Source organism: Trichosurus vulpecula, chromosome 3 (assembly GCF_011100635.1).
Source record: "Trichosurus vulpecula isolate mTriVul1 chromosome 3, mTriVul1.pri, whole genome shotgun sequence".
NCBI classification, from domain to species: Eukaryota; Metazoa; Chordata; class Mammalia; order Diprotodontia; family Phalangeridae; genus Trichosurus; species Trichosurus vulpecula.
This window is the reverse complement of record NC_050575.1, coordinates 300,953,827-300,980,927: the sequence shown is the minus strand read 5'-3', so window position 1 is coordinate 300,980,927 and position 27,101 is coordinate 300,953,827. Positions and strand designations below refer to the sequence as shown.

The 27,101-nt window shown below is 36.2% G+C and overlaps 1 protein-coding gene across 6 annotated transcripts in view; it reads right to left on the bottom strand.

The window, feature by feature from the left end:
• RNF170 (ring finger protein 170) overlaps positions 1 to 27,101 on the bottom strand; it is a 56,678-nt gene that overhangs the window by 7,948 nt on the left and 21,629 nt on the right. For 3 of the 6 annotated variants that reach the window (XM_036751061.1, XM_036751062.1, XM_036751063.1), the window contains exons 2-5: positions 26,584 to 26,724; positions 17,500 to 17,575; positions 14,497 to 14,608; positions 4,880 to 4,953 (exon numbers count right to left, since the gene is read on the bottom strand). In XM_036751061.1, coding sequence (XP_036606956.1) covers positions 4,880 to 4,953; positions 14,497 to 14,608; positions 17,500 to 17,575; positions 26,584 to 26,717 — 396 coding nt within the window. In that variant the 5' untranslated portion in view covers positions 26,718 to 26,724. Of the gene's footprint in view, positions 1 to 4,879; positions 4,954 to 14,496; positions 14,609 to 17,499; positions 17,576 to 26,583; positions 26,727 to 27,101 lie in introns of those variants that run through there. The other 3 variants (XM_036751064.1, XM_036751066.1, XM_036751067.1) reach the window with 2 other exon arrangements.

The window sequence follows — 27,101 nt, the reverse complement described above, 5'->3', positions numbered from 1 at the left end:
GGAGAGGAGGGAGTCTCTTGCAGGCCTTTCAAAGTGAGCTATTGACTATCTTATGTCAACTAACAAGTGGGCTAAAAGGCAGCACAACATCCTATTGTCATTTTCCATCGTGTCTGAAAGTCAGGAAATAACAAAGGAGAAAAGGAATGAAGGAAAAAGGAGTCAATATGGTCTGAGAGAAAGGAGGCAGACACGATAAAGATAGATGAAGCAGAAATTTTGCTTTAAATGAAAAATAACGAACTTACTATATAATAAATCAAGTGCCTTTTAGAAGAATATTTGCTAGGAAATTACTGACTAGAGGAAGCAAGTTTCCAGTCAACTGTACACCATTCTGTTTTTGTCTGTTCCATGATAACCTTCAAAGAACTGATAAAATATGGCACTTGATTGGCATCAAGAAAGGTTATAAATTAAATGTATGGTTCAGTCCACTACCTTGATAGAAAAAGCTAACACTGCCATATGGGACTCGTACGTAAATTTAAAACAATTCAATAAAATTTGTCCTTGTTGGAAATCAGTGATAACACTGAGTGACATCTATAGCTTACACTTAGTTTTTAAGCACTTAAGAGATAAAAGCTTTAGCCAATAATATATAAGCATTCATCTTAACCTAATTTTATACAATTATGATGAAGACCCTCTGTTTCAACTTAGCTTCCTGTTATTTCATGACTTTCTTAGGAACTGAATGATTTTAATAAAATTTTACTACTAACTGGCATCTATGGGGTATTCCACCTGACTCACCTAACTCTTACCTGTGGCTCCAAGAAGCTGTAGCATCTGCAGTGGCCACACCACACTGTCTTGGCAGATGGATAACTGACAGGCCTCAAACCTGTCGGTGAATTAGGGGGATGTCTATCCCAAACATATGAAGATTTTCCCAGCAGAATAGGTGGATGAGAACAATTTGTTCCAACAGCCATGAAGGTGGCTTAAGCAGGCTAAGAGCTTGGTCAGACATCAAAGATGCCAAGGTCATCGCCAGTCATCTTGACTTTTATCCTGCCACTGGACTTTGATGACTCAGGAAGAGCTAAGAGTGAGGCTGATGACTCTGTGCAACTCTGCCCCACTTATCCACTTCACTCACAAGTCAAGACATCACCTACGATGTCAATGGTTATCTTCAAAACAAAGGACAAACAACAACAGCAGCTATATTTAGTCTGTGAGCAATCAGCTCAGCAAGTACAAGACAAGGGAACGTGGCTAGGCCACTGTTCATATGAAAAGCACCTGGTCTACAGACTGCAGCCTCAGTAAGACGTGGCCACCAAGACGGCTAACATGGACTTCCACAGTGTCTACAACAGCGGAAGTGCAACATAGCCCATCTCTGCCAGGGACAGAATACATCTGCAGTACTCAGTTCCAGAAGCCAGAATTTAAGACATACACTGACTGACGAAGTGGAAAATAGTCAGAGGAAGGCAACTAAGATAATAAAGGCCTTTTAGACTGCGCCATCTAAGGACTAGCTGAAGGAAATCAGGATTTTTTACCTTGAAGAAGAGAAGATTTATGGGGAACATGAAGGATGTCTTCCACGATATTCAAAAGGCCGTCATGTAAGAGAGAGATTTTTTGCTGGGTTCCAAAGGGTAGAATGTTAGGATTCATGTATATAAGCTACGGAAGATTTAGGCTTAATATATGGAAAAACTTTCTTGCAATTAGATCTGTTTGAAAATTGAATTGCTGCCTTTGGAAACAATGAGGTGGATTTCTGGATTTCAAGCAGGGCCTAGATGACTACTTGTTAAGAGATTTGGTATGAGAGATTTCTTTTTCCATCTCAAAAGTATTTTTTTTTCCCAATTACATGTAAAGATAGTTTTCAACATTCATTTTTGTAACACTTTGAGTTCCAAATTTTTCTTTACCCCCCCCCCCCCCGCCCAAGACAGGAAGCAATCTGATATAGGTTATACATGTAAAATCATGTTAAACATACTTCCACATAAGTCATGTTGTGAAAGAAGAATCAGAATTAAAGGGAAAATCCACAAGAAAGAAAAAACAAAAAAAAATAGTGAAAATAGTATGCTTCGATCTGCATTCAGCCTCCATAGTTCTTTCTCTGGATGTGGTTAGCATTTTCCATCACGGGTCTTTTGGAATTGTCTTGGATCATTGTATTGCTGAGAAGACCTAAGTCTATTGATTGTCGCACTATATTGTTGTTACTGGGTACAATGTTTTTCTGGTTCTGCTCACTTCACTCAGCATCAGTTCATATAAGTCTTTCTAGGTTTTTCTGAAAGCATCCTGCTTGTCATTTCTTACAGCACAATAGTATTCCATTACATTCATATACCACAACTTGTTCTGCCATTCCCCAGCTGATGGGTATCCTTTCAATTTCCAATTCTTTGCCACCACAAAAAGAGTTGCTATAAATATTTTTGTGCATGTAGGTCCTTTTCTCTTTTTTATGATCTCTTTGGATACAGACCTAGTTCTGCTATTGCTGGATCAAAGGGTATGCATAGTTTTATAACCCTTTGGATATAGCTCCAAATTGCTCTCTAGAACGGTTGGATCAGTTCATAACTCCACTAACAACGAATTAGTGTTCCAATTTTCTCACATCTTCTCCAACATTTATCATTTTCCTTTTGTCATATTAGCCAATCTGATAGGTGTGAGGTACTACCTCAGAGTTGTTTTAATTTGCATTTCTCTAATCAATAGTGATTTAGGGCATTTTTTTCATATGACTATAAATAGCTTTAATTTCTTCCTCTGAAAACTGTCTGTTGATTTGACCATTTATCAATTGGGGGATGACTGGTATTCTTATAAATTTGACTTAGCTCTGTATTTGTTTTAGAAATGAGGCCTTTAGTTTCTGGTAGTCAATGTCAGTCTTCCCCATCTTGAGTTGACCCTTCTCTCACAATTATGACTTCATGGTCTTCTGTTCTTCCTTCTCCTGAGGAGCTTCTCCTAAATTCCTGTTTATCTGATAAAGTCCAGCAATTCAAAAAGTGCATTCTCAATCCCCTGTTTGCCCTGCAGGTATTTGTGCTTAAGGTGCCAGTGGCATGGCACTGGCATTGAGTTCCTCGTGACCTTCAGGTGCACAAAAAGCTTGGGGTCCTGGGTTGTCACATCATACATCTGCACCACATCTGGCCAGGCCACCAGCTGTTTCAGTTCAGCCACCGTAAAACAGTTCATCCTCTGCAACTTTTTCTTAGAGAATTGGGGAGCCTCAGGTTTCTTCTACTGCCCATCATCATTGCTGTCATCATCACTGTCTTTGCGCTCTTCCTCAAAGACTTTCCTTCCTGGGGGCTGCAGTTTTCTGGCTTGTCTGATGTCTAATTAATTGTCTACTACTATGGCTGAACATGCCGCCAAAAATTATGCTAGCTTTTAAAATATTGTATCACATCCTTGGCTCATTAACATGAACACTTTACAGTTTATAAAGCATTTTCACTACATTACCTCATTAGATATATATGTAAGTAATCCTTGGTCTCATGGAACTCAAATGCTAGAATTTATCTCTTGCTTTTAGTTCTGGTGGCCCCCAGCACGTTTATAGTGCTTTTTCTTTGAGTTAATTTGCTTTGCAGCCCATTCTTAAATATTTCATAACCACTTTGTCAAATTTCTAAAAGATCATTAATGAGATCAAATGAGGTAACATGTATAAAGTGTAAGTTGTAAGTGCGCGGTTGTAAGCCCTAAAGCACTATATAAATGTCAGGTGCTACTGCTACTACTACTGCAAACTGTGCAAACTTAGCACCTGTTGAATACCTCTCAGGATATAACTTGGTGGTTATTCAAAAGCTCACTCTTCCAAGGACTAACATGACATTTCCCCACAGTACAGTAAATATGGACCTCAAAACATCTCAGAGAACCCAACCAATAAACTGCATCAGACCAAACTGTCACATACAATAACTAGACATAATATGGGTGATTCATAGTAAGAACAAAATGATTAATTGATGTCACCATCCCAAATATTTAGAAGCTCTCAGCTACATGAAAACTCAAAGGTATGGAGACATAGCTTAGAAGACCAAAGTCATATGAGAACAGAACGAGGTACATGTTTTCTCTTGGTGTGCTGTTGGAGCTGTGCTCACTATTTCTCAGTGAGCCTACAAAAGATGAGTTCATATGCTAATACTTTTGTTCAAGTACAAAAAGCCGTTATTTTGAATCCTTTTGTGCACTAGTCAATAAAACATCTAAACCCCAACAAAGAGAAGAATGAGGTGATAATCATAATGTGATCACCGCTCCCCCCCCTTAAGCCTGTCCTCTCTCTGCGTTAAGGTTTTCTTATACATGCGGACATTTCAAACATGATAGTCTCCCCAAGATGCAGATGTTTAGTGAGCCACTTTCCTCACTCATGTTTCCTTTACACAGTCAAATACCAATTTAAAACAATGGGCACATGCAAATTTCAGTTTATTCTGAATAGTGCAATATGGTCATAAAATAGAACATTTTTCTTTGTTTATCTGTCGTTTTGACCTATTCAAACCCTCTATCTCCTACTCCCATTATAAAAGTAAACTAAGAAAAAATAATCTTTTCATATCTGTAGTAAGTGTACATATAAAGGAGATTTGCTTTAAGCCTGATCAGAAACTTCTTTTTTGATAATGCAACAATGACTTCTAACTTCTTTGGTGTCTCCAAGGATAATTCAGTTTTATTAAGATTATATATTTAGTTTTGATTCTTGAATAAGGTGGCAAAATAAAAGCATTAGATAAATCTAGTTCTGCTAACAATACAAAAAGTAACTGGTTAATTTGGCTACCAAAAATAAACGAATTTGAAAATTAAACATTAAAAATATTTCACGAATTCAATACATTACCGTTTGTCTGCAGATTGGACAACTAATGGCCCCAAGCCATGAACCATATCGCCAGTATGCAATAATGCAGGTACCTGGTAAAAAAAAAAACCATGAATGACAGGTGGTTGAAAGTTCATTATTTGATGAGGTAATTTCAACTCTGATACATCTTTATATGATCAACAGAGTTGTAACAAGAAGTTCTTGTACCCTGGGCAAATTCAGTGGAGTAGCAGAGCACAGGGGAGGGATGGAGCCACAGAATACAATCTGTCCCATGTGGGTGCAGTCATACTAGGAGAGAGCAGCTTGACCCCATAAGTAATTCTGTAGAGGAGAGTGACACCAAGGTAATGGGCATATGGGGTCGTGTTCTGATGATGGGCAAGGCAACAGAAGTAATCATTCACCGTATGGGATAGTCCAATTGTCTACCCTTTGGAAGGAAGAGCACTCCTTAGAGTTCAATATTCTTGAGAAAAGAACACTGTGGCACCATTCTGGTTCTAGATCTGATAACCAGCTTACTATATAAAAATATATATTACTACACCCAAAAAATTTAGCAATTAACTTAAAAGTTATTCTAGACATGGCTAATCAAATGAACATGCAAATCAAGCAACAATTAACATTAAAATGTTTTTTCATTTAAATTACAGATTAGGTTATATATAGGTTATAGATACCCTAACATTCATACTGATTCCAGGGAAAACACTACAACCAAGGGAAAAATTAGTTCTCTAAGCAATCAACCAAATGACTATTGTGAAAATAATGTGAAAGTACATGTAAAACCTATATAGGATTACATGCCATCTTGGGGGGAGGGGAGAGGGAAGGGAGGGAGTGAAAATTTAGAACTCAAGAACTTGTGGAACTGAGTGTTGTAAACTAAAAATAAAAAATAAATTTTAAAAAATAACAGTTGTGGGGGCAATTTTATAAGGTTGACTATTTTGTATAAATTAATTCAAATGTTTTATACCTAAGTATAAAATATTATGAGAAATATAATTGCATATGTAATTACCATCTCTATGCTGATGATTCTCAAATCTACCTATCCTCCAAATTCTCTGCTGACCTCTAATTTCGCATCTTCAGCTATCTTTCGGACATCTCAAATTGGACAACATGTCTAAAATGGAACTCATTATCTTTTCCCCAAAACCCTGCCCTCACCCCCTCCCCCACCTTCCCTGTTTCTGTAGAGGCCAATACCATCCTCCCTCAGGTCTCCCTCAGGCTTACAACCTAGAAGTCATTTTGGATTCCTCACTATCTGTCAACTTCCCGTCCCCCCATCCAATCTATTTTCAAGGCCCGTCATTTCACCTTTGCAACATCTCTTGAGTACTCCCTCTTACCTCCTCTGACACTGCCACCATTCTAGTACAGATCTTCATCATCTCGTGCCTGGATTACTGCGACAGCCTGTTGGTGGATCTGCCTGCCTCAAGTCTCTCCCCACTCCAAACCATTCTGCATTCAGCCACTAAAATGATTTTTCTAAAGTACAGGTCCCATCATGGGAGGAATATTTCTTTATTTTTTAATATTAATTTTTTTCAGTCAGCAAAAATCTGTCTTTTCTCCCTCCCACACCACTCCCCCCACCAAACAGAATGAAAAACAAAATCCCTATTACAAACATGTCTATATATTTGTGTGTGTGTGTCTTTTTTTTTTTTTTAACTTGGATCTCCCTAACCCACTCAGGCTGGAAATACAGCGGCTATTTACAGGCCATGGTTCTGCTTCTGATGGACATGAAAATTTTGACCTGTCCATTTCTGACCTGTGCTAGTTTGTCTCTCCTTAAGTAGCGTGGTAGGTCCCTACTCCAGGAGATAACTATATTGGTGCCAGACTTAATGTAAACCCATGACTGGCTTTAGCCTTAGTGAATCTCTGAACTCTTGAGTTCAAGTCATTTACCAGCCTCAGTTTCCCCAGAAGCAGCAACTATAGGCATGTACCACCTACACTCAGCTAGAGAGAAGTTTCATTTGAGCAATGGGGTTCAAAGCCAGATTATTAAACCAGGGTTCAAGAGGTCCTGAAATTTCAGTGTCTGATTCCACTGAATTGGGTAATGTGACTTTGACTTTTAACTGCATTCTGTGCTTGATGGTGTGGTTTGGTATTCTTGACCCTGGACTGCCTTGTAACACGTTGTTATTTTTTAATTCAATGTGTAATTTCATATAATTGTAAGAAGTTCTAGAAATGAGAGGAAAGCACTGATTGCCCCTGGTTTTGTATTCATTAAGACACTTTGACTTGTTATTATTCTCAGATACTTTGGCAAGATTTATTTAAAAAATTCAGATCACATATTATATTCTTTTTTTCCTTCAAAGAATATTTTAGTTCAATAAAACAATCTTTAGGGTTTTTTTTTTTTAACTCCCATGTAAAATGTTACCTAGTGTTCCTTTTGCTTAGTTTCAGTGCATTACACTTAAATTATCTTATCCACCTAGGAATTCCTACTGTGGAAATTTCTTCCACCAACATGGATCCCAGTCATGGGACTTAGTAGGTAAGTCCTAGGAAATGGCCTGTGGTTACATATGGCTTAACTCATCTGCCCCAAGCTACACAACTACTAAGTGTAAAAGGTAGAATCTGAACTCAAGTCTTTCTGTCTCCAAGCCCCAGTATCCTTTGCTGCCATTATATAACTGAATAATAATCTAAGAATTTATCTTCCCCTTTGATACCACATAAACATTTAAAGAGATGTGATAGACACCATATGAAAAAGAATCTATTACTTTTCACTTCAAACACCATAACTACTAATACAGCAACATAGTGGCAATATTTTGTACAAACAGAAACATGCTGCTTTTATTCTCCTCACCCACTTAATCTTAGTTTTGAGTATGATCTTAAAAAAAGCAATTTATCATATATAATTTATAGTCATTCTGAAATATTTATTTGCAAGACTAGTGTAGCTCAATCACAATAAATTAATCAATAAGCATATATTTTGTTCAAAATAGATGAGATGACACAAGATAGTCTAAATTAGTGTTATGGCTGATAACTATAGAGGAGATAGGAGTGAAAGATGTTAAGGGGGCAGACCTGCCAGGACTTGACAACTGACTGGATGTGTAGGGTGAGGAAGAATGAAAAGTTGAGGATGACACAAAAGTTGTGAATCTGAGTGACTAGAAAGATGGTGGTGTCTTCAACAAAAATAGGGAGGTTTATAAAAAGAGTAGTTTCAAGGGTAAGGAAAATGAGTTTTGTTTTGGACAATTGAGTTTAACCTGCTTATGGGCCAGTCAACTTGAAATATCCAAGAGAGAGTTAGCAATGTAGGATGGAACTCAGGAGATAGACTAGAGCTAGAAATAAAAATCTAATGTTCAGTTGATACTACAATTTAAGGAGAAAAGGGATAAGCTGGAGAACAACCAGTGGAAGGCAACAAGAGTATTAAGATCACAAAAGATGAAGGAACTGGGGGTACTTAGCCTACAAAATGTAAGCTTCTTGAGCGCAGGGACCATTCTATTTTTGTCTTTTTATTCTTAGCACCTAGCACAGTGCCTTGTACCTCTCATGTGCTTAATAAATGCTTGTTGAATTGAAGTGGGAAGTGAAGATTCTTGAGAGACAAGCTAATTGTCTCTCAAGTATTTGAAAGGCACATGTGAAAGAAAAATTAGACTTTCTTGGCCCCAGAGGACAGAACCAGGAGGTAGAACCTGCAAAAAAAAAAAGCTGATTTAGGCTTGATTTCAGGAAAAAAAATTCTTAATAATTAGAGCTGTCCAATAGTGGAATCAGAAGTAGTGGATTCCCTCTCAACGGAGGTTTTCGAGCAAACACTGAATGGCCACTTATCAGATATGTTGAGATAGGAACTGTATTCCAGTATGGGTTAGAGGAAATGGCCACTGAGGTTCCTCCCAACTTTGATACTCTGGGACTTTTGACTTTAAAAAGCAAATACATAGGAAGTGATCTGAGTAAAGGAAAATGCTATAGGGATGGTGTAGAATGTTGGACTTGGAGGGTGGGGATGGGGATTAAGATCCTAAGACCACAGATTTAGAGCTAAAATGGATTGTAGAGGTCATTCCCCTTCATTTTACATGTGAGCTACCCAATATTATAGCTGGGTTCCAAATCAAAGTCCTCTGACTCCACAATCCATCCTCCTTTCCATCAAGACATGCTGGCTTTACCACTGTTAACTAAAAGGTAATTAAAAGCTAAACCAGCCTTTTTCCTCTAGTATAGATATAACCTTAATATTTCAACCCTCCCTACAGCACAAGGATCTTGTATAAGTGAGACATTTCTATGGTACTCTGAGGGCAACCTAAAGGTAAGAATTATATGCAAACAAGCTTTTATTATTATCATCATTAACCTATGATTATAGGTTAGTATATGTACACATATGTATATATATGTTAGTATATAGATAGTATAATTATCTGAAATAATACCTTAGCTTTACTTGGTGATTTTCTAAAGGGTTTAATGTACTTTGATACATTTATCCTTGCATCTTTGTGCTATCATTTCGGAGCAAGATAGACGCATATTACAAACAAGGTAGTGGAAACAATTTGATAGAAAACCTACTGGGTTGGTAATCAAAGATTAATAAACTTCAGATCTCTACCAGATCTGTTATGACAGAAGATGTGTTTCAACTTTTCTTGTCCATTAAATGGAAATGCCTTTCATTACTATATTAAGTATAAAATACATTAATGAAAAGTGTTTAGGTGCTGAAGGGTAGGTATTACTTAAATTCATAATTAAAGAAGTAGTTATTTCTACAGTCTGGTAACAATGATTAACTCAGGTCATGTGAGCACCAAATAAATTATTATTTTATTTTCTAGATTTGGTCTTATAGCTTTTACATTTGGTAATAATGCTCTAGGAGCAACCATTTTTCAGAAACATCTTTGTTACTAAATGATGCCAAGTCAATAAGCATTTATTATGTGGCTACTGTGTGTCAGGAACTGTGTTAAGTGCTGAAGATATAAATAGGGTGAAAAACAATCTCTGCTTGCAAGGAGCTCACAGTAAAGAGCTATGTATAAAACACACACACACACACACAAATGGAGGTAATTAACAGAGAGATGGTTCTAGTATGTAGGGGGATTGGCAAAAGCTCCTTGCAGAAAGTGGGATTTTAGCTGAAACTTAAAAAAAGACAGGAAAGCTAAGGAAACTAAAAGCAAAAGGTGATGGGGGAAAGAATTCTAGGGAGGGGGGATGGCCAATGAAAATGCACAATCAGGAGACTAGGCGTATTTTGTAGAAGGAACAAAAAGGAGGCGAGTGTCACTGACCTACAGAGTACGAGGAGGGATGTAAGATATAAGATGAAACATAGGATGGCATCAGGTTATGAGGGCTTTAAAAGATAAAAAGAAGATTTTGTATTTGATCCCATGATAGGAAGCCCTGGCATTAGCTGAATAGGGGTAAGGTAACATGATCAAACCTGTGCTTTTGGAAGATCATTCTGACAGCTGAATGGAAGCTGGACTGGAATGGGGAGAGACTGAGGGAGACCAAACAGCAATCTACCTCAGTAGTCTAGCAGTGAGATGATGAGGGCCTGTACAAGGGTGAGGGCAGTGTCAGAGGAAAGAAGGAGTGTATACATGAGATGTTACAAAGAAAAGAACTGGGATACTTATTTTTCATCCTTTTACTTAGAGACCAAATAAAAGAAACCTAGCAGTATAACATAGTCTTATACTATGACCAAGATGATGAGATACTTCTCATAGAATCTATTAGAATGTCAGGCTAAGTGACCCAGTTGGGCTGCACAAGAAGGGAACACCTGAAGCCAGCTTACAACCGAGTATAATGTCTCTTCTCCATCCCCAGGTTGATTTCATGAGGAACAATGCATTTGCTGATCAAAACTAGCCACAGAAGCCTACTATTCCCAAACATTTATGTAGTAACAAGACCCAGCTAAAACTCAAGACACACATCAAGGAATCATAGCTACGTCTGGCTTGGGGAGCTAGATGTTTTCCTTCCATTTCTGTCTGTATTCTGCTAATGTGTGAATAATCTGGGGAGTAATCCTAGTGTATGTTTTACCTAGACATCTTGTGACCTATAGTAATGCTTATTATGTGATGTCAGAGTTGGAGCATAGAGGTGAGAGAGCAGATTGTCTGGATGAGGCTGTATTCAAAGCATCTGACAAGCTTTATATCTCACTGAATATTTTGAGACTCTTTCCCCCTAGGGGCATGCTTGATAGGACCTTCAACAGAACACAGGGATGGATTATCCAATTAATGGATTATCTAAGCAAGTTATTTTTCTCTGGCAGAGCTTTCTTTTTTTTCCCCCCACTATCCATTAGTATTGCCAAATGTCAGCAGAAGGTAAGAAATTAAAATCAGTCATTACAATTTATTAATTGCTCAGGAAAAAATATTTAGAGAAGAGACTAATGTAAAACATGAGATGATGGGGTTAGTGCGAATTTACTGGGTCACTGTGTGTGAAGACCTGCACTCAATGGTACAGATTTCAATTACCTATGAAGATGACATGATCATAGGTAATGGCATTTTGCCTCTAAGTCTTTCATGTTGGAATTAATAAGAATAGAAGTGAAAGGTGAAGAAAATAACAGCATCATTTGATTCTTATGTGGAAACTGAATCTTGTTAAGGAGGAGAAATTTCTTACTCAAGTGTGTGTTTTTTTAAAGCCAATCAGTAAGTGAAAGATCTTTCCCCAAAAGCTATCAGTAAGTCAAAGATCTTTCCCCGACTATTGAATAGGCCTCAGGTGGGGCCAGCAAAGAGAGGCAGTTTTCAAACAAAGTAATCAAAGCTATCTACAATCATATGAATAAAATGTTCTAAATTACTATTGATTAGAAAAATGCAAATTTAAAAAAACCTCAGAGCTACCACCCCACACCTATGAGATTGGCTAATATGACAGAAAAAGAAAATGACAAATGTTGGAGGGGATGTGGGAAAATTAAGACACTAAGGTACTGTTGACAGAGTTGTGAATTGATTCAACCATCCTGGAGAACAATTTGGAATTATGCCCAAAAGGCAATAAAACCATGGATAACCTTTGATCCAGAAATACCATTACTAGGTCTGTATTCCTAGGAGATAAAAAACAAAAAGGAAAAGGACCTATAAGTACAAAAATATTTATGGCAGCTCTTTCGGTGGTAGCAAATATTGGAAACTGAGAAGATGTCCATCCCCTCACTGGGATGGTTAAAAAGTTGTGGTATATGATTATGATGTATCAGAAACAATGAGCAGGATGCTCTTCAGAAAAACCTAGAAAGACTTCCATGAACTGATGCAAAGTGCAATTAGGAGAACCAGGAGACCACTAAACACAGTAACAGCAATACTGTAAAATGATCAACTGTGAATGACTTAGCTATTCCTTTCCCTCTCCAGACTTATCCTTACCTTGTAACAAAAAGTTAGTTGAAAACAGAAACAATGAATATTTCTGAAAACATATACAACACTGTTCTGTCTCCTGTTCCTCTACCATGAGCAAGGAAGTACTTTTCATTATCTCTTCTCCAGGTCCATCACTAGTTGTCATTTACTCAGAGTTCAACTTCTTTTTAGTGATCTTTTCACTTATGGTAATCATTGTGTATCTACACTATACAATATTATTCCATTCCATTCATATCCCACAGTTTTTTCAGCCCAATCGATGGGCACACAACTTTGTTTCCAGTTCTAACACACAATATTTCTATGAACATTTAACATATAGTAGACATTTGTTTCTGCCTATGATTTCCTGAGGGTATATGCGTATAATGGAGTTACTAGTGAAAGGATAAAGACAATTTTGACTTTCCTTGAATATTACAAATCGAAATCCAGGTTGGCTGTCTCAATAAAATTTCAACAAGAGTGTGCTTGTGTTCCTACAGCATCTCCAACACTGACTGCTTCTGTTTTTTGTCATCTTTGCCAATTTTCAAGGAATAAAGAAAAACTTAAGCTGTTTCCATTTCCATCTCTTCTATAATTGGTGATATGGAACATATTTTCAAATAAATTAATCATTTGCAATTCTTTTGAAAACTGCTGGTATCCTTTGACCACTTATCTATGAGGAAAAGGCTCTTAGGGAAAGGTTATATATTTGTGTCAATTCCCTATATTTTTTGGATATCTGACTTTTATTCATGACATTTGATTTAAATATTTTCTTCTATAGTCTCTTTTCTTATTCTATCTTTATTAATTTTTAGTCATGTAAAAGCTTAAAAATTTGGAGAAAGAGAAAAAATCGTGATGCTATAAATCAAGAATGCTGCAGAAACCACAATAAAATCCAACAAATAAACAAACTGGAGAAAGACATTTTTCTAGGGTGTTTGGCATTATATAAGCTATCATTTCAACAAATCACTGAATCTCCAAAGTGGAAGGAACCTGGGAGGCTATCAAGCCCCATTCACAGTTGCATAAGAATCTCATCTGGAACAACAAGAGGTCATTTAGTTTTTGCTCACAGACCTCTGGTAAGACTTGGAAAACCTCTAGCTTCCTGAACAATGTCTTCAACTTTCAGATAGCACCAGTGGGAAATTGTTTAGCTCAAACAAAAATCTTGGCAACTTCCAGCCATTGTTTCTAGTTCTGCCCTCTGGGCCCAAGCAGAATAAATTTAAGAGCCCATTAAAATATGTCTGTAATAAGCACCGTGATTAAATATGAAAAAGACAAAAAACTGAGTTGAGATTACAACCAGCTCCAGAAAAATATGTACAAAGAACACACTTTTAAGTTTAATCTGCATTAATAACATTTTCTCCAATCACTTTCTTAAGTCTAGACTAAGGGTCTGCAAAAAGTGAGCCAAATCTAGCCAGCTGCCAGTTTTTGTACAACCAATGGACTATAAATGATTTTTGCATTTTTAAATACAATAAAATTTTATTTAAATTTTAAATACATAGGCCAGGTTTGGCTAGGTGGCTATAGTTGATGACTTCTCCTCTAGACAATCAACTAAACAATCAGTTAATAATAAAACAATCAACTGACAAAACAAGAGATTGTATTTTAGCTGATTTCCGTGTGTAAACTGGTCACGCTGAAAATTTAATAACCAGCTTCCTCCACCTGGCTCAAACTGGCTCTAGCACACCCTTGAATGAAAAATGAGATAAAAAGACTGTTCCTTCCAAGTGGCCTCACCCAAGACTTGTCAAATGTGAAAGCTAGACTTTGCTCATTAGGATCTTTTCCTCCTGTAATTCTGACAGCTTCCAAACTTGTAGGAAGTTCTGACTTCTACCCTTAGAAAGGTCCCACGGATGCAAAGAACAAGCATATACTTAGAGTAAGTGGTGGTAGGTAGCTGGGGTTAAGTATGGGTTTCACTCAAAATTTTTGGAGTAGTCTTCCTTCTCTTGGCAAGATGCAAATTAGCACAACAACAGTGAACATTTACTGTATCAAGCACTAGCTCCTACATTAACATCTGGCTTCAATACACATATAGAAGATACTTAGAAGAGAAATTTAGGAATCAGTGTAATTAGGCGCATGCCTAAATATGGAACAATGGTGATGTTTGTTGCTTACCACAAAAAAGATGTCCACAGTTTGTTTCAATAGGAAGAGAAGCCTGATGTAAACAGATTGGACAGGACATATCAGTGTAGAACTGCTGCCGAACAACAGCAGGTGCATCCTGCTGGGGAAAAAAAAAACCACCATTGAAGTTCTCCCAGAGAGTTTTGTTCAATGCTACTTAAGTTTATTCAGAAACACTTAATCACAACCTCTTGGGCACAATAACTTTTGTTTAGGTAGCTTTGCAAATATAGATCTGTTAAAACTTCCAAACTATATCCTCCCCACTTTTAGAAAACCTGTATTTTCAGAGAATCGTGATTTTAGAATAGAAGAATGTCTAACCCATAGTGTACAAGAATCTCCCTCAAAACATACCCAACATTCTCTGCTTAAAGACCTCTAACGAGGGGAGAGGGGAACCTACTCCCTTTGGAGATAGCTTATTTAACTTTTGGCCAGTTCTAACTGTTAAGACATTTTTCTTAATATCAAGCCTAAATTTATCTCTTTTCACTTTTCAACTTCATCCCATTGCTCTTGGCTGTTCACTAAGTCTAATCCCTCTTGCACAGGAAAGCCTTTCAAACACTTGAAGACAGATACAATGTTCCACCTGAATTCCCTTCTCCAGATTAAACATCCCTAGAACTTCCAACTAGCCCTCTTATGTCAGAAGCTCAAGGTCCTTCGCCATTTTAGTTACCCTCCTCTAGGTGGCAACCTCTTCTACTCTTCCCTCCTAAGAAAGCTTAAAATAGAAAAATGAATGAATTCAGGATTATTTTTTTACTCACTCGAAATAAATCTTTAATCTCCTTGGGCATGTGACTATTTGTAGGCTATTCTAGCACTAACGAGAGGATGCTATAAATTTCTTTTCAGTTAGATCCTTAAATTTAAAAGTTTTATCACATCCTTTTCACAAGTGCTGAATATCTAGTATATTATGTTAAATAGCAATCAAAGTTAAAATTTCCAATGTTGGGTCATTTTTAGAATTAAAATGGCAAAGATCAAAACAATTTTAGCATTAGGAACTTAAATATAATTCTTGCTTCACATACTAAAAATAAGAAATTTTCACCCGATTTATAACTCTATCACCATATATAATATGGATAGGATCTATAATATGAACAAATGCAGGAATATCAGTACCAGAGACATCTACAATTAATAATCAGCTCTGATGGTCAAAGCTGATTTTGTACATCATCTAGAATAAAGCCAACGATTAAAATATTTGCTATTAAGAACTAGATATCTGGGCAGCTAGGTGGCACAGTGAGTAGAGCACCAGCCCTGGAGTCAGGAGGACCTGAGTTCAAATCTGGCCTCAGACACTTGACACACGTACTAGCTGTGTGACCTTGGGCAAGTCACTTAACCCCAATTGCCCTGCCCCCCAAAAAAAACCAAAAAAAAAAAAGAACTAGATATCTGGACCAACTCAAAATTTAATTGTAAACTGAACCAAATTTTAAAAATACATACTAGTCAATCAGATTGAATCAGAATTGAATTTATACATTCAGTAAATTATTAAAGTAAAATACCAAAACATTCTCTAGCCCAAACCAATGGGAGGCATGGTGGTGCAGTGGAATGAGTGTGGAACGGGAGCCAGATGATCTGGATTCTGTTCCTCACTCTACGACTTATTTATTATCTGAGTGACTTTGGGCAAACCTCTCTGGGACTTTCTCCTTATCTGTAAAAGGAGGAGGCTGGACTCGACCTCTGAAGTCTCACGGAGATGTGAACTAATGATCCAGTGGTCAAGTATTTCATTAAACTCAAATTCCTAGGAAAAAGTGTTTATTGCAGTACCTTTGCCATCACGATTATCTGGAGTAAGATACTATCACAGCTTTAATTCAGAGGGGGAAGGGAGAATGGGAAAGAAGGGATAGAATACAGATACAATATACCTCATCATGACAAACATGGACATGTTTACTGCTGTCTTTCCTTAATTCTTTCCCAAAACAGAGTCATTTGACCAAGAGGAGCTAGCCAAAAGCCCTTAACCCCACCTTTTAAACTTACGCTGAGGCAAGTCTAGTGGTTGTGGAAAGAGAAGGGGATGTGGATGCCTAACAATCCCAGGAGGTCCTACTGGACCTGGAAGCTTTCTGGATGGCTAAGTCTCTTACAATCTATTTCAGAAGCCTAAGGCTATAGGGATCCTCTCTGGACTAACTCTAGAGATTCCCAGACCAAATCAGATTCCAAGGGATACTCTAGACAAGGTACAACACCTGTAATTGGTCCGGCCACCCTGATGCTATTCCTGACTAGAACAGACCCTTTTCTCCCCTTAAATTTCAGTGTTGTCTTTTAAAAAATGTTGCCAGGAGGAAAGCACATTACATGCTTCTTGCAATTCTCTACAAAAAGCACTGTAATTCTAGTTCTGTGAGATTCTGTCTGACTTTACACCCTCTGGCTAAAATAAAGGATGCAACACCAATAAAAAGCTACTTTTTTCATGGAATTTTCTCTAGCTTTGCCTGGGTAAAGAAGGAAAATATCCTGGCTCTGTACCTTAATGAAACAAAAACCCACCCACCATGTGTCCCTTCCTTATCATTCAAACACTAAATATGCAATGACAACATCAAGAGTTGAATGCTTAAGATAAAATTCTACCACACTTAAAGACGCATTAGAAAGTAATTATTTTTATCACTTAATTAAATATCATGAAAGGTCTTTTTTAAGCCAACGTTTAAAAAAAAAAAGCCAACGAAATACGAATGAATGAAAAAGGAACCATTTGCCCACTCTTGAAACCTATACTCCATAGAGCAAAAAGCTATAGTATACGCTTCCTTCAAAGTCAAAAAGAGTCTAACTTTTAAGGGGTAAATTGTTAGTTTAGTCAGACTCCTTTGAGTTTGCAGCAGCAGTAACAATAGATTGGCTCTTTACCCCAGCCATTTCTGTACATTTGCACATTCATTCATTAGCTCTTTACCCTCACCAGTACACTTGGACATTCATTACCTGATCTGTCTGAAGCTGTTCCCGAAGCACCCTCACTAGCTCTTGGTTATCAGGGTGAATGTTTTGTTCTGCATTTCTGTTGATAAGAATAAAATCTTCCATTAGTATAAATTATGGCTAGAAGAATTAGTTTTTCTATACTTAAATTTAATCTGAGAACTGTGGTGAAACTGCAAAAATATACAGAACAGTATTTGATTTCAGTCCAATTCTAGGTTTAAGCAGGAAAGAATAGTTCAGCTTATTATTGTGATGAATCTTTGTGCTATTCACAGTCACTTCACTGACATTTTTCTGGTACAATTGGCTAACAATAAAACTTAGAATAATGGGGGTCTTGGTGTATGCTCATAGAAGCATGAGTTTGATACAGCAACAGTCCTGAATAATAAAATACATATTAGAATTACTTCCTGTTGTGAAATTTTCTCAGGATAAAATTTGAATCATAAAACATTTACATATTGTTATACATTTAAACACTTTTTCATGTCCAATTTAACTGTTTTTCAGATTCTTACCTATACATAAAAGAGAAAAATAAAATCACATATTCCAGAAGAAGAAAAATAATCATGGACTATAACTATAATCACATTAACAAAAATGAAAGAAAGTAAAGCTAAGAAATTATCGGTTTGAAGCCAGTAAACAGAACCTGGGAGGTTTCATTTAGTTTTTGGGTTCATTTCGTAAGACTAGGGTTAATTTCCTAAAACTAAACGTCTTTAGTGAAAATCCACAAGATTTCATTGTTACTTCATGAAAAAGGCACCTCCCCCCCATAGCTAAATCCATATATAATAGTGGTCAAAACACAAATTCAGAATTCTGACTGGAACAGGGCCATTAAGCAATTATTCAGTTTTAGAAAAGGGAACTATGACAAAATGTTGGCACTCATTTGAAAAATAAATTAAAGGCAAGCATAAAGTCAACGACCTACAGAAATTCTAGAGGCTATTTAAAAACGCTTTATTATAAACTCAAGATAAATATGAGTTGAAAACACTTTGATTTTCTTTTAAACCTTTGGTTTTCTATTTAAATCTTTTTAGAGGCTGTCTACAACTGCTGCTTCCATTTACTTTCCTCACACTACCTTCTTAACTCAGCAGTCTGGCTTCACACCTTATAATTCAATTGAAAGAGCTATCTACAAAGTTACCTATTAATTGTCAAATGTAATGGTCTTTTCTTAATCCTCCTTCTTGACCCATGTAGTCTTTGACACTGTCAGTCATACTCTCTGTAGGTTTTTATGGCAGTGCCCTCTCCTAGTTCTCCTCCTTTCTTTCTTCTTAATCTCCTTTGCTGGTTCTTCATCCAGATCCTTACCGTTAACTACGGGTGTCTTTCCTGGGCTGCCTTCTCTTCTGCCTCTTTGCTAATTCTCCTGGTAATCTCATCAGCCATCATAGATGTAACTGTCATCTCCAGGCAGACAATTCTCAGATTTGTCCATCCCTAACCTCTCTCCTAACTCTAGTCTCTCAACAACTGCCTATTGGACATCTCAATCTGGATGTCCTGCAGGTGTCTTAAACACAACATGGTCAAAACTGAACTCCTTATGTTCCCCTCCCACTCCTGCCCCTCTCCCTAACTTCCCTACTACTGAGGAAGGTACCGTCATCTTCCTAGTCGCCCAAACTGGCATCCTACCTAGCTGGCATTCTCAACTCCTCACTCTCTCTCATCCATCATATACGATAGTTGCTAGTTTATTGATTCTATCTTTGTAAAATCTCTTGCATACACCCCTCCTTCTCTCCTCTGACATTGCCACCACCCTGGTACAGCATTCATAACCTCAACCCTGGAGTACTCCAATAACTGGCTGGTTGGTTTCCCTGCCTCAAGTCTCTACCCCTCACCCTACCCCCAACTCAGCTGTCAAAGTGATATTCCTAAAGCACAAATCTGACCATGTTACAGTGCTATGCCCTCCCAATTCCAGTGGCTCCCTATTGCCTCCAGGGTCCAGAAAGACCTCAAATCTAGGCCTTTTCTAGTCTTCCTATACCTTACCTCTTCTTCCCCTACTACATCCTCCACAATCTGGACTCCTTGCTGTTCCTCATACCAGACACTCCATCTCTAGACTCTGGTGACACTCTCTCTCCCACCAGCCCTTCAAGTTTTAGCTTAAGTCCCACCACCTTCTGCAAGAAGCCTTTTCTGACTTCTTAATTTTAGTGCCTTCCCTCTATAGACTGTCTCCAGTTTATCCTGTATACATCTTGTCTGTACATAGTTGTTTGCAAATAGTCTCCCCTATTAGACTGTGACCTCCTTGAGATCAGGGGCTATTTTTTGCCTTTCTTTGTGTACCCAGAACTTAGCACAGTGTCTGGCACATAGTAGGTACTTAATAAGTCCTTGCTGACTTGACTAAAATAATTAAGTCTAGGAATAAGACTAGTGTTGGATTAAGCTATGAATGTTATAGATTATAAATTAGTGATAAAGATACAAAATTGTACCTCAGTACCTGTTTTCTTTAAACCTTTGTTCTATAACTTTTCAACAATGTTTGGTAAAACTACTTAAGGCTTATGTTTTAATAAATAATTCTTGTTTTAAGCACATACTTATTCTTAATTCATATAAATCACATAGCAAAAGTCTATAACGTGCACCAAGTAGCATTGCTAAGGTCCTGCAACTACCTGACGTGCAACTGGTTTATCAAAATTGCAGGCCAAATGCCCATTAGGAAAATAAGAAACCTCTGAATCCTAGACTTGTGAACTTGAACATATAAAGTGACAACAAATATCTTGATGGGCTATAGATCATAAATACTCACAGGAATTTTATGCTTCTTATATTTTGCTTTATTTTTCAGTGCATTGTTCCAGACTGTTGAGATATTTTTGAATATTGATTCTGCATTCTAAAATGTTAGCTATCCATAGGTTTTACCATCTTCAAATTTGAAAATAATGCCTATTCCGTCTTCAAGTAACAGATAAAAATGTTGATGACAAAGCCAAAACGGAGAGCTTGTAGCTCATGATGATGGATCTGCTACTTGGCTAACATCAAATCTTTGATCGATACTCTTATGGGGTAGCTTGTTTAATCAGCTATGAATTCACCCAAAGTTACTATCACCCAGCTCACATTTCTCTCTTATCTGCAAGAATAGGATGAGACTCTCATCTGCAGCAGTTCCCTGATCTACTAGTCTAGATACCACATTAGAAAAAAATAATATTCATTTCCTTGTTCTTATTTTGTTAATAAAAAAACCATCTTTTTATTCATTTAGTCATTAAACAATTTTAAATGGCTTCTCTTTGTAGGCACTAAAAGAGATATAGAGTTATAAAGTTTGGATAAGATTCTATTTTCCAAAATTACTTAAAGTTTAAATGCATCTTTACTCCTAACAAAAACTACCAAATAATGTAAGGAATAAAATCATAAGTTAGACCAAACCAAGGATATAGATATACATGTGTGTATGTATACCTTTTAATAAAACAATTTATCTGCTCCTGTATTGTCCTCTTTTTTATATTACATTTTTCTATTATTATTTTAAAATACAGTCTATGTGTACATATTGTTCCGATTTTGCTTTCTTTGCTCATCACTTCATATTTTCTCAAATTTCTTTGTATTTAGTTCTGGTCACAGTTCACTGTCCACTTGCAGTGTCTGTCCAAGGTATGCAGAGAAGTGTGCCAGCTCTATAAGTTGTCTATCCAACATACATCACCATGATTTCAACAGGCATTCTTCATCTACTTGGTTTGGATAGTTAAGCCGAACTCTTAAGTGATTATGGACCACATTTAGGAGGCTTGATAATGTCCAAGAGTTTGATACAATCAGCATATCATCCATAAACACAGTATCTGAAGGATCTCACCAGTTATAGTGAATCCCTCTTCCATTTGGTTGGTGTTGGACATCCTCCACGAAGGTGGCAAAAGTCCTTTCCCAAGAATACATCTCCCTCTTTTAGGCACTGATTATATTAACAGTCAGAAAATTGAACAAAGTTATCTCTGCTGTTGTTTATATTTCAAAGAACTCTAGTATGATTTTTGACATATGCATAGGAAATGTTTCATCTAACAACTTGTAGCAACCCATAGTGAATGGATGTTATTCTTCCTATAAATTTCTAACAGATCTTTATGGATCATGGGTGTCACATTTTTAGCAGCAATAAATTTACCATAAATATTTTCCCCCAACCTGTTTTTCTTTTAATTTTACATATAAATTATTTTTGCTGCACAAAACTCTTTATTCTTCAACTATAACTTTTTTCATTTTTTTCAAGGAAGTGGAAATTTTCCTCTTCTCCCCAAATGCAATAAAGATCATTCTTTTCCACAATAGTAGAATAGGCCACCACAGCGTGGCATACTGGAAAAACCACTGAGGGGAGTCAAGAAATACCTGCATTCAAGTCCCAGCTCCAATTTTTACTAGCTATATGATCTAGGGCAAGTCACTTACTATCTCTGATACTCACTCCACCTATTTGCACAATTAGGACAATAATGTTTATATTACCTTTGTTGGAAAATTGAGGAAAGCACTCTGTAAAACTTTAGTGCTATACAAATGTTATTTTTTTAAAGTATTTTAATATCTTGGGTTTATTTAATGCTAATTTTGATTAATTTTGTACCACTGATCTAGTTTTCTTCTTATGAAGTAATAGCTAATTTTATTAACATTTTATAGTATAATTTGAGATCTGAAAGAGGGCCTCATCAGTTTTACTTTTTTCTCGGATTCCCTTTTTAATGTTTTTGTTTACTCTTCTATATACATTTTATGATAATCTGTTCTAATTTTAAGAAGTGACCAATTGGTGTTTTGATTCTACAGCATCAAATCTATAAATTAATTTGAGAATTGGTATTTTTAGTATAGTGTCTCAAAAAAGCAATGTATATGGGATATCCCTCTGTTAACTAAATAAATTTTTATTTGTCAAAATTTTACATTGTTTTCATAAAAGTTTGACTTTTATGCCAAATATTGGATATGTTGGGACATTACTGTAAATGATACTTCTCTTTTTATCAATTTTTTTGGTCTCTGTATGCAGTTAAAGCCACAAAAATAATCTTATCTTCCTCTATCTTGCTAACATCATTACCCTCAATTTTTTTATTGACAATTGTGTCATCTATAAAGAAAGATATTTTGTTGTCTTTACCAATATCTGTTTTATTTTTTTTTTAACCTAGCTACTGTAAACAGGTTAAATATAGAACTGATGACAGAGGATAGTCTTGCTTCATGCCAGTTTGGTGAGAATGGCTCCAATGTTTCCCTATTGCATAAAATACCAGGATGTGACCTCAAATAAGTAAATGTAAAAATATATATCACATTAAGAGGGAAAAGTACTTCTGTTTCTGAGCTTTTTTAAGTGCTGATGGCAAAAATGTATATTGTATAGTTCTTTTTTTGTAGTGGTGAAGAATTGGAAACTGAGAAGATGCCTGATAATTGGGCAGTGGCTAAATAAATTATGGTGTATGAATATGACGGAATATTACTGTTCTCTAAGAAATGATGAAGGGGGTAGTTTCAGAAAAATCCAGACAGACTTATATGAATCGATGTAAAGTGAAGTCAGCAGAACCAGCAGAACAATTTATACAATAACAGCACTATTGTAAAGATAATCAACTTTTAAAGACTTAGTAACTCTGATCAATAAAATAACCCAATCACAGTTCCAAAGGAATCATGATGAAATGTGCTTCCCACCTCCAGCTATTGGACTCAGTGAAAATTGAAGCATATTTTCTTCTCTTTCTTTCTTCCTTTATTTTTTTTGGTGGAACAGGGACATGGCTAATTCAAGAATATGGTTTGCACATCCATATACATTTATAAAGGATTTTGTTTTTCTTGCTTTCCCAGTGGATGGGGGAAAGGGAAAGTGGGATGGAGAGAATTTGTTAAAAGTATGCTGTATTTTACCAAATCTTCTTCTGCCTCTATTAATATAACTATGTTTTTAATAACTTTTATTCATGATTGTACTTTTTCTCCTAATAAGCTGCCTTTCTATATAGATCTTAGTGGAACACAAATAATATTCTGGATATTATTTACTGACATTTTATTTAACTATAAACATGAAACCACAGGCCTTGGCCAAAAACATTATCAATAACATTAGCCATCAGTTTTCTTATTTTGCATTATGCCAGATTTAGAGATACAGATTATTGCTATATAGGAAAAGTTAGGTAGAATTCCATCTTTTGTTGAAAACAATTTATATAATATACCTACTACTTCTTTGACGGTGTGAATTAATTTGGTTCAAATACCATTTGATATGGTAGCTCATTAATGGTGTGTGAATTCTTCTGATACTGGTTTGTTTTCTGTTGCATCAATTTGGTTATACTCTGTTTTTGTAGATATTCACCCATTTCTCTATCTCAGTGGCACAAAAAGTAGATTGAAATTTCTACTTTTCTTAAGTTCTTTACATTCACTGTGAGCTCCTCTTTCTCATTTTTTTTATTTTAGTGACTTGAGTCCTCTCTTTTTTCTTGAATAAACTTATCTGTTAATTGTTTTCATGGTACGTATTACAATTTTGTGTGTTCTTATTACCTATGTTACCTTTAAGCATTATGTAACTTCCTTGTTTAGTGCTATTTAGTGCTATTCTGGTTTACATTCAATTTTGTCAGACATTACTGGAATTTCAGAATTTTTGAGATTACATATTTGTTAGAAATTACTACAATTCTGGATTCCCTGGAGAATATGTAGTATTCATTTTTTTTTTTTTACCATTTATCTCATCTTTAAAAATATACATTTATCAGTAAGAAAGATAAATTTTAGTTATCTCTTCAATTTAAATGTGTTTTCTATAAGCAACATATTACTGGATTATGTTTTTTAATCCATCCTCTATCTTTTTCTTTCTACAGGTAAATTCAATCCATTTAAAGATATAATTGTCAAGTTTTTTTATCTTCTGCTATTCTTAGAATTATTCTTTTTGTCAGAAGACAATACAAACCTTCTTATTTCTATTTTTTCCTTAACTGCACCTAATAAAACATTAGCAATTTTCATGACACATAAGGATTTCTGAAATTTTGCCTTCTTCAACAATATCTTTTTCTTTAAACTGTATCACTCCCTCCCCTCAGTCACTAGTGTTCTCTTTTGCTCTGGGGCCTTTTTAGTTACATTTCTTTTAATTCTTTTTATCATCCTGCTCTCTTCTTTTTTCAAAACTGAGCTATGAATGAATAAAATGGCTAAATTCACTACCAATATGGTGGCTCTTAGCAGCTCAGGTAGGTGGTAGCAGGAGCCAGGGATGGGAAGAAGAGAACCCTGAGAGAAAGGACACGAATCAGCTTGCATTTTTAAGGAGGAGGAAGGAATAAGCATTTGTATAGCAACTACTATTTGCAGGGCACTGTACCAAGCACTTTACAAAAATTAGTTCATTTGATCTTCCCAACAACTATGCAAGGTAGGTGCTATTATGATCCTCACTATATAGTTGAGGCAAATGAGGCAAATGTAGGTTAAGTGACTTGTCCAAGGTCACACAGCTAGTAAGTATCGGAGGGTGGATTTCAACTCAGATCTTCCTGACTCCAGGCCTAGCACTCTATCCACCAGCACCTGTTTATCAAAGATTTTTTGTCTGTAAAAGTTTTGTGCACCAGTTCAAGTTTGCCATGGACTAGCTCTGGAAAACACATGTCCAAGATAAATGTCTGAGTAAATGTTTCCTTACTTGGCTCTTATTAACTAGGTCACATTGTCCTAAGGTTACTATTATGTCCATATAGCCAACCAGTGCTTCCTCATGAAAAAGAACTAGTAGTTCCTCACTATTGCTTCTTCAACCTCCTAAGAGAGTAAATAGTCAGAAATCTATCAGATAAGTCTCCTTTCAGCAGAATGTGACTTCCAGAAGATACCTGGACAGGTAAAGCTCCACCACCACCATTTTATCATCTTATCTTGATAACCAATTTTGAAATATCTTTAGGAAATCATCCTACAGATCCATCATCTAAGCAGTTTGCTGTGTATTCTTAGAATAGTGCTGTTTCTCTTTTTCTCCTTTTGTATTCTCTCTAAAATTCTCTATTCTCCAGTCTGTGGATCATCATACATATGTTCCTGAAATACAGTAGTATCTCTAAACAATTCTATTAGCTTTGTTTGGTCCTATCATCTGAGGTTTCCACACAGATTTCCATGACCTGAGTGTATGTTTGTGTCTCTTCCCCAGTCCAATGGCCAGCAGAAAGGCAAATGGGAAAGTTTGCGTGTGTGTGTGTGTGTGTGTGTGTCTGTCTGTCTGTCTGTCTATCTATCTTTTTCCATGGAATCTCATGTCCTAGGCAGGGTAACCTTTTTTTCAGTGTAGGAAAAATCTGAGAGGATACAGCCTTACCAAAACAGCTACAATTATTTTCTGATATGACACATTTTCTAAGCCTCAATTCCATTCTGTGTTTGAGAACTCAGGAACTGTAATAAGTATTGTTCCTGAGTAAATTACCATCCTTAATCTTAATTTTAATATGTTAGCATTATTTCTATCTCCCTTAGTTTGCTCTCCTATGAAGTTATTTCAGTGATGTTTATACATTAGGTAATATGGTGGCATGGAGGGCAAAATGTTGGGTTAGAAGAAAGGAAGGTCGGGGTTCAAATCCCGTCTCTGACACTCACTAGTTGTCTGATTCTAGGCAAGTCATTTAAACTCTATGTAAGCTCCCTAAGACCTATACTTAATTACTGCCCATATTTACTCATTATTTTTGTAAGCTTTGAAAAAATTTTGTTAAGAAATAACCATAGCTTTGAACATTGACATTTCACTTAAAATAAGGGTGAATATTTCAAATTATGTATTAAATAGCCCATTAGAAGAAAAATAAGCAGCAGTATCCAGAATGTGAGCAAAGATATGCCACCATTTCTTGACTGCGGTTACTTGAATTTTACATTTGATATTAAGCATTGCCTGAAGTTACAAACTTAAATGGCCTTTGAAAATATGTATTATTCAATTCTCCTCACCATTAGTCTCACCTTAAAAGTATATATACCAGTGCCGCAATGAAAGTGAAACTGATCACAACAGCCACAAGGACTTGGTCACTTACTCCTTCTATAACTGAATCATCCAGTTTCAGACTCTGAATTCCAGATTGCTGTTTGTCCATTCCAGTTCTAGATGTTAAAAGAAAGAAAAGTCACAGATCAAGGAATGCTCTAAAACTGAAATGAGTTAATTTTTTAAAATACATAAGGAGGGCAAGTGAATTTTACTATGTTTTTTTGAAATGTAGCAATAGACATTAATTTATAACTTAAGAAAAGTAGCAGTTAATGTTTCAGCATGAACTCCTTAATGAATTCTTTAGAATTGGCCACAATTACTTTGTTAACAATCATACTCACTTCTATGGAATTTAAGTGATTTATATTTTGGTTATTGTTCCTAACTATCATAAGGGAGGGGTTGGTTTTACTTGTCATCTTCTGATAAATGAAGAAACAAATATTGGCAAGTTGATTCTAAATCACAGCCATTTCTCCTTTATATA